This window comes from Volvox carteri, assembly GCF_000143455.1.
Source record: "Volvox carteri f. nagariensis unplaced genomic scaffold VOLCAscaffold_31, whole genome shotgun sequence".
NCBI classification, from domain to species: Eukaryota; Viridiplantae; Chlorophyta; class Chlorophyceae; order Chlamydomonadales; family Volvocaceae; genus Volvox; species Volvox carteri.
In genome coordinates, this window is record NW_003307574.1 from 325,244 (window position 1) to 333,866 (window position 8,623).

The 8,623-nt window shown below is 60.4% G+C and overlaps 1 protein-coding gene across 1 annotated transcript in view; it reads right to left on the reverse strand.

The window, feature by feature from the left end:
- Positions 1–293: 293 nt before the first annotated feature.
- Positions 294–8,623, reverse strand: part of VOLCADRAFT_121074 (uncharacterized protein) — a gene marked incomplete at both ends in the record, with an annotated part of 12,332 nt that continues 4,002 nt past the window's right edge. The window contains 11 exons of the mRNA XM_002952654.1: positions 294–848; positions 1,282–1,762; positions 2,458–2,579; positions 3,073–3,286; positions 3,577–4,256; positions 4,621–4,943; positions 5,697–5,886; positions 6,149–6,232; positions 6,598–6,774; positions 7,252–7,348; positions 8,102–8,274. Coding sequence (XP_002952700.1) covers positions 294–848; positions 1,282–1,762; positions 2,458–2,579; positions 3,073–3,286; positions 3,577–4,256; positions 4,621–4,943; positions 5,697–5,886; positions 6,149–6,232; positions 6,598–6,774; positions 7,252–7,348; positions 8,102–8,274 — 3,096 coding nt within the window. The remainder of the gene's footprint in view (positions 849–1,281; positions 1,763–2,457; positions 2,580–3,072; positions 3,287–3,576; positions 4,257–4,620; positions 4,944–5,696; positions 5,887–6,148; positions 6,233–6,597; positions 6,775–7,251; positions 7,349–8,101; positions 8,275–8,623) is intronic.

The following is an 8,623-nucleotide window of genomic DNA, read 5'->3' on the forward strand; positions in this document are numbered from 1 at the left end:
ATAATCGCCCTATAGGATATCTTCAACATCAACCCAGCTGCGTTGGTATCCAAGATCAATCAGAATACGTAGACACCCTAAAGTAACCCACACCCCAAGCAGGTCGTCCTGTCGTTACTGAGCCCCCGTCCTCCCATTTACCGTAGACCTAGCCCCGCCACTGACCTCCTTCTCCAGCCTGCCAGCTCACCACCCGTACATACATACACACATACGTACGTACATATATTCATACATGCTGCATGCCTGCAAGACAGGTTGCCGCCGGTGATGCAGCTCTTCTTCTCTCCGTATCACGACTCGGGGGCAGAAATAGCGCCTGCGGGCGGCGGTGGAGGGGGCCCCGGAGGCGCCACCGCTGCCTCCTCACTCCCCACCGGAATTCCTCCGCCGCCGCCGCCGTCGCCGCCGCCTTGCACCTCTGCCGCCGCTGCCCTCTCCTGTGGTGCCTCTCCCTCCTCCTCCTCCTCCTCCTCCTGCGGCGGCGGCGGCGGCTCCTGCTGCTGCTGCCCCCTCCGCTCCAGCCATGGTGTTCGCGAGGAAAGGCCGTCAGAAGAGACAGAGGCGGCGGCGACGGCGGCGGCGGCGGCAGCGGGCTGCGGCACTGCAGTCGGTGGTGCGCTTCCGAACGAGAACACCACCCCCCGTTTCGTGGGGGTGCTGGCTCCCCCCGGAGCACCACCACCACCACCGGCGGCGGCCGTGGGGGTGCCGGGGCCCCCGCCTCGTGCGGACAGAGTGGTGGGCAGGGGCATGCGGTGTAGCTGTACGGAGGTGGTTGGGGAGGGTACGACGAGGGGGCTCGGGGAGTGGTGGCGGTCGGAGAAGCTGTTGCCGCCCTGGATGACCTGTGGTCAGGTGGGGGGGGAAGAGAGGGAGGGAAGGGGGGAAAGCGTTAATGGTATGGTGGGGAAACCCAGCCCTCCGTCATGCGCGCGTCATGCATCGCAACACAGCTACATACATACGCACACATACACACAGCAGCAGAGCCCCGAGCAACATTGCAATCCAAGACATCCATAGCCACCTCAATCCAAAAGACACACAGAGCTAAAACCAATGCACTCGCCGTGTGTTACACAGCCTTCCTTCCTCGATCGGTCCGGATAAACAAGCTGCTGATGGCGCACGAACACACATTCCACACACACACATACGAAACCCTAGCCCTCCAAACCTTCCCCACCTCTCATACGCTGCGCGCACATGCCAGCCCCACGTGCGCGGGCCCCCCGCCAAGTATTTCGTACACCACACCGTACGACACTCCGTGCACACCTGCACTAGACCCATGGGTCGGCCTGGCGGCGCATCCGTCGACCTCGCCAGCCCCATCGGCGAACGACTGGCACTTCGAGACAGCGGCGACGGCGCCGCCAATCCCACGCCGCTGGCCACACTACCCTCGCCGCCGCCGCCTCCGAGGCTGCCACCCCCGTAGAAACTGCTGCTCCCGCTGACCCCGCTGGGGACCTGCGGCAACGACCCCACCCCAGCCAACGCCGCCGCCGAGCCCCCGGCCCCTGAGCCCCCGGCCGCTGCGGCCCCCAGCCCGGCGCCTAGGCTGTACCCCAGAGCCGATTGGGGGGTGTTGCGGCGGCTGACCCCAGAGCCGCCACCGCTGTTGAGCGCGCGGGAGGAGCTCCCGGCACGGAAGGGCAGTGGCGGCACGGTGAGCCTCATGACGCTGCGTGGCAACCCCCAGGCCACGGTCCCCTTGGCGCTCCCGGGACGAGAGCGGGAGAGGCGGGCGCGGGAGCTACGAGCGGGGCGTGTGGTGTGTGTAGGTGGGGAGGGGAGGGGAGGGGTAGGAAGAGAGGAGAGGGGATCAAGGGGGGATGCGGAAGGGGATGCGGAAGAAGGACGCGGAGGAAGAGAGTGGCGCAGATGTATTTGGCGGTCGTGTACGTGTGTGTACGTGTGCCAGGCGGCTTGGGAGGAGGGGTAGGCAAGCGGGGAGCCAGGCCCGCTGCGGGTGGCGGTTGACGGGATGGTGGTGGGTTTGTGAAGGCGTTGAGGGGAAGGAGGATGCAGCTCGTACTCCGTGCCAAGCGAACCCCCCCTCTCCCTCTGTGTCATGTGTGTACACGTACGTGCATGTACGGATGTGTATGTACGGATGTGTATGTACGGATGTGTATGTGCACAGAGGAATCAGACCACTGGGTGGGGTCCAGGGGGCCTTGAGGAGAACGAAAACCCATTTCCCACCCGCCCGCTACTCTTCCTTTCCCTTCCCCTTCCCTTCCCTTCCCTTTCCCCCTTTTATTCCTTCATCTTCCGAACGCCTCTGCGGAGGTGGAGGCGGTGCAAAGGCCGGTCAAACACCAGCACAAGGAGGACCTCCCTTTTCCCTTACACACATACACACCGGTCCCATCGTCCTTCGCAACAACGGCGTTCCTCTTGCCGTTGCGGATCTGTTCGGATCCTGAAGACCCCCCAACCGCTCACCCCGCCGTCGCCGCCGCCAGCGATGCCATGAGCAACCGGAACGCCAGCCACGCCGCCGCCGGGTCCGTGCGTTCGCCGTACACTGTACGGAAGTGCGTGTATTGGGCCTCCAGCTTTGATAACTGCGCTTGGTAGGGGGGTGGAGGGGGAGGGGAATAGCGGTGTGTGTGTGTGGGGGGTGTTACGGGTGATGATGATGGGTGCAATGGTTTCGGAGTGTACGGGAAACCTAACGCTCCTTTGTGACAGCGCGGTGGGCCCGGAATTGGCAGTGGGAAGGTATACAAATGATACATTATCATATATATTGTACTATAATTTATATTCTATATTATTATATATGCATATATGTATATATGCGTATGTTACATATATTGGTACGACAGATACACGCTTTCCGCGGGTTGCAGCAAGCTGTAGGAAGAGATGGGGTCACAGTCGGGCAACGCACATACATACATACATACATACATACATACATACATACATACATACATACATACATACATACATACATACATACATACATACATACATACATACATACATACATACATACATACATATACATACATACATACATACATACATACATACCCGGCACCAAGGGCTCACCAGCACGCTGTCGGCGGCAATGGCCGACGTCAATTCCTTCGTGGACGGCATCATTTCCAGACCTGGTACGGCAGCCGCCGCCGCCGCCGCCACCGCCGCCTGCTGCTGCGCGGCCGCCACGGCACCACGCAGTTTGTCCAGCAGCGCCGAAACCTGATCGTCCAGGGGGGGATCTAACCCCTCCAGTGCGCCGTCCAGGACGCGCAAAAGGGCCCTACGTGAGAGTATGGGAGCGGTAAAGCATGGACGTTAGCGGTTGGCGGTTAGTGGTTAGGACTTTTGCATGTCCACATCACGCACGATAAGGAGGAGGACAACAACCGCTGCAACTCCTAACAACCACTTGCAACCGTCACAGCCGGCACATAAACCGCTGCCAAGAACTGTTTGGCCCCCCCCACAGCCTCCACAAAAGGAAAGCAACCAGATCTGGGTTGCGGTCCTAAGGACCACCGTCGTGTACGTGACCCGTCGCCGTACAGGCGGATTGCCGTAGTGTCGTACCTGTCTGATTCGGTGAGGCCCACCACGCTCTCCTCCCGTCGCAGATTGGAAATCGCACGGCTGTACGACGGCGCCAACGGCGCCATTGGTGGCGCCGGCGGCGCCACCACCACCGCCGCTGCCGCCACCGCCATTGCTTTCATCGACGCCGCACCTAGCGCGGTACGCGCCATGGCGCTCTCGCTCCGCGTTATGGCTCCGGAGCTGGGCCTCGACCCAGTCGCCGTCGCCGCCGCCGCACCGGCGGCGCCGCCTACAGGCAGGACGCTGGCCGTGGAGGGCGATGCAGACACCGCCGGCGGCGGCGGCGCCGCCGCCGCCACCGCCGGGGACGTTGTGGCAGCAGCTACTGCCCAGTTCGCTGGCGGCGCGGAGGACTTCGCGCTAATTCCGGAGGGGTATGAGGCGATGGGGCCGGCGGGGCCGACCTCAACGCGCCAGCGATCCCAGCCAAAAGCTCGAGCGGCGGCCAAAAATGTATCCGCATCGAGCATCGACTGCCCGTCCGGCAGCCGCCGCATCGCATCGCCGTAAATCTTGGGCGCCAGCCGGTCCGCCGCCGCCGCGTCAGGTAACATCTGTCGTATAATGCCGGCGAATTCGTCGTATCCAATAAGGCCGTCGTCATCGTAATCACCGGCGCGGAAGAGCGCCCGCAAATGAGCCGCGTTGCGCTCCCACTGCGAGTACGAACAGTACGGCATACAATCGTATCGGACAAAATCATGAACATCAATCCCCGCTGGCGGCCGACGTTTCGGGGCGTGAAACCCGCCTTCCCCAAAACTTTCCTTCCTCCCAACAGCAACACGCCCCGTTTCCCCACCCCTGCCTCGCTTTTCGCCTCCTGTTCCCCCCCTTTTCATCACATCACACCTCACCCTCCACTCCCCCAACTTCCCCTCCCAACCCCGCTTGCTGCTGGCCCCTTTTTCGAAACCCCTAAAACACTTTAAGAAGCCTTGAAACTCCTGAAAAAAGCTAAAAACCCTAATAAAACCATAAAATTCCAATAACTAAAACCTCTTTTCATTCTCAACCCACCCTCTTCTGATACTCTGCCATGAACAGCGCCACCAATGGATCCAACGGAACCAGCTGCGATATCGGATCCGTAATCGGATCCACGGATCGAGCAAGGAACGGTACGGCACCCTCCGGCTCGCCCAGGTACCGGAACACGGCACGCGTGGCTTCTGGCAGGCCGGCTGCTTTAATGGCGACGGGGGGTGTGCCGCCGCCCTCCTCCCCGCCAGTGTCGGGGAAGAGTGAGACGAGGGAGTTGGGCGCAGCCAGCTGCGACAGCACTGTGAGGTAGAAGGACACGTGCGGGGTGGTATCCACGCTGTCTCCCACCTCCACAAGACCTGGGAAGGCGGTGTGGGCGGAGAGACGAGGTGAGGTGAGGTGAGGTGAGGTGAGGTGAGGTGAGGTGAGGTGAGGTGAGGTGAGGTGAGGTGAGGTGAGGTGAGGTGAGGTGAGGTGAGGTGAGGTGAGGTGGGGTGAGGTGAGGTGAGGATGGGGTGGACGGCCTCCCGGGACTGAAGCTCCATGCCGTCAAGTCAGGTCAAGAAGGGAAAACAACGGCCGATGCTCTCCGGGTTGCCGCCTTCCGGGTTGCTTTCTCTTTTTTGCCACATGGCAGTTTTCACCACATTACTTACCTTTTTCAGTTTCCTGCAAGACCGCTAAGACCTGTTATGACAACAAATTTATTCCTTCTTGGTATATCAACATGAACATCCTTCCGGGTGTGTTCTTTTGCGCCGAAATTTAAAGGAATTACTTAGAAGCTGATCTCTTAAGCCCTGGCCGATAAATTGGCTTGGCTCTAATACACAAAGGAAGCGCTGGGAGTAGTGATCGATGACGTAGCAGCAGCAGCCTTATTTGCTGCCTGCTTGAGTCCAAACTGCTTTTGCTCGAGAGCCCGGGTGCGATGCGGGTGAAGTCACAGAGGCCCAGGGCGGGTAGAGCTCCCCCGGCTTGCGGTAGGTAGGTTAGGCGGGGGCGGGGGGGAGGGAAGCCACCCCTCAGGCCCCTCGCTTACGAAAAGCCCTCCGTGACACTCGCCATACACCGGGGACCACCCCCCAGCCCTGGGCCCGGGACCCCCTCACCTGTGAACTGCCCGAACCAGCGCACGCGTACGGACGTCTTGTAGTGTTGTCGTACACTGGCGATGAGATCCAGCAGGTGCAGCTCCGCGAGGTTTCGGAGCCCAAACCGCGTCATGTGCCAGTCCACGGCAAACTCCGCCAGACGCTGACGTGGATTGCATTCGCGGTCGCTCACAGAGTCTGCTTGCAGCTGTGGTAGGAGAGGAAAACAGGGATGGGAGAAGGAGGTGACTCGGTTTCGGAGCTCCCGCCGCACCAGCCGCGTAGGGCCCTACCTCTCCCGGGGGACCTCCAAAGCACCACCTGCAGAAAACCCGCCCACGTACACGTACACGCTTATGAACACACACCTATGCACCACCAAACCCTCTCCCCTTTCCCCCCGTCCCTTGATTAAGTTAGATTCCCGACGTGGGGCTCCGTTGTCGTCGTCGCCGTCGCCGTCGCCGTACCTTGTCGTAATAGATGGCGGAAATGACGTTCATGGTCCAGGGAAGGCCCCGCACCCGGCCGGGCTTGTCGCTGGAAATAAGGCCCTGGGGGCGTGGCGTGTTTTGGCGGGGTGACGTGGCGTGTTTTGGCAGCGGGCTTTTGAGGGTGTGTCAGGGGGGTTGGAAAACCCGCTAACCAGGAGTGGCCAGCTCGACACCTCGGAGAGGAAGGCAGACCGCCGTTAGGCCGCGGGGTGTGTATGTATGTATGTGTATGTGTGTGGAGTGAAGATGATGTTCAGGATGGAAGAGCCTTTCGTTTCCCCCTCCTTTCCCCCCTGCCAAAACACCCCTCCCCACAACACACACAACGCAACGCACCCAACCCATACATACATACATATGTACATACATACATACATACATACATACATACATACATACACAACACAAATCCCCAACCCCCCCACCTCGAAGTGTCCCAGCGCCCTCCTGCGCTTGCGGCCCTTGTGTTCCTTGTTGGTTTCGGAGCCCATGTGGGGCGGCAGACCCAGCCGCAGGCGCTCCTCCGGCGTCAGGGCGCCATAGCCGTGTGCCGTGTAGCGGGCTCTGATCTCCGCCAGGGAGGGGGTGTCGCTGCAGTCGTCCTGGGGGGGGGGCGGGGGGCAACAAGGAACAAGACATCAGGAAGCAGGAACAAAACACACACGAGCAAAGAATTAATTTTGTAATGAATAAAAAAACCAAAATAGGTAGGGGAAATGGAGGAAAAAAATGGAGAAAAAAATGGAGGAAATGATACTGATTTTATGGGATGTGAGCACTGAGCACTGGTCTTCATTAACAAAATATCATCATTATTATCGATATAAAATAAAATGCAAACAATCGAGCGGGAAGGAGGTGAGGTGGAGATGGGGGAGGGGAAAAACAGGAAGTTGAGGAGGAGGAGGAGGAGGAGGACGGCTCTTCCTCTTCCGCGCGTAAACCAAAACCGAATGCCAGCCAGCTGCGGCCCCCCCCCCCAGTCCGCTCCTCTCCCCTCCCCTCCCCTCCTCTTGCCCTGGCAGCAGCAGCACTCGTTCGTGGTTCGTCTTTCCCCCCTCCCCCCCCGCCGCCCTCACCGGCACGTCCTCCTGCTCCTGCGGCCCCCACTCCACGGGGTCAGTCTGCACCTCGGCTGAGGTGCTGTCCACGTGGGAGCTCATTTCCGTACGCAGCCTGGGGGGACGGGGGTAAGGCGGGTAGCGCCCCGGGGGAATAACCCGGGCGGGAGGGGTTTTGGGGTTTTTTGGGATTTGGGGGGTCAGATGGTTTGGAAAGAAACTGGAGCGAAGAAGGGCGCCACAGAGACGGGCGGTCGTGTGCGTGTGTGTGTATGTGTGTGCGTGTGTGTGTGTGTGTGTGCGTGTGTGTGTGTATGTGTGTATGTGCGTGTGTGTGTGCGTGTTGTGTGTGTGTGTGTGCGTGTGTGTGTATGTGTGTGTGTGTGTGCGTGTGTGTGTGCGTGTGTGTGCGTGTGTGTGCAAGTGACGGGGAAAGCAGCACCTCACCCAACCAACGGCGGCCAGATCTCATTCACATAACACGCTGGTGCGTGAAAGGCCGCCGCGAATACAAGCCTCATGCCGCCGGCCCCCTTGCCCTCTTCCATACCCATAAGCTGCCCTTCTGTTTCCCCTTCCTGTATCCCTGCCGTACTGGCACCACCTGCAGTACTGCCACCATCTGCAGTACTGCCACCACCTGCAGTACTGCCACCACCTGCAGTACTGCCACCATCTGCAGTACTGCCACCACCTGCAGTACTGCCACCACCTGCAGTACTGCCACCACCTGCAGTACTGCCACCACCTGCAGTACTGTCACCACCTGCAGTACTGCCACCACCTGCAGTACTGCCACCACCTGCAGTACCGCCACCACCCACCCCGCCGCCCACCCACTAGCTCAACCGCACAGCACGCCACGCACTTGTGCAGCTGCCGCTCAAGGAACCGTATCCTCTGCGCCAGGTCATCTCGCTCGTCAGTAACCGCCGCCAAGTCGCCCTCCACGCGCTCCAGGCCCCGGGACAGCGCCGCGTCCTTCTCGGCCACCGCCTCGCTCAACCGTACATGCAAGTGCTCCACCTCAGCAGCCAGGATCTGCGGGTCCGGGGGATGGTGCGTGTGTTTGTGTGTGTGTGTGTGTGTGTGTGTGTGTGTTCGCGTGTGTGTGTGTGCGTGCGTGTGTGTTTGTATGTTTAGAGGCTGTGAGAAGAGGGGGGAAGGGGAGGAGGAGACGCGGGGACGGCATACACACATGCACACACTCTCACACGCCCGCACACACAGCTGTCCTTTCCACCTCCAACGTTCCAGTCCGTGAGGCGCCATGGCATCCCCCACCCCCCCTATTTTCTCTCCTCCCCCGACCTTTTCCCCCCTTCTCCCGTTTCCACCTCCCGTTTTCATCCTACCCCACCTCCTACCCCACCTCCTACCCCACCTCCTA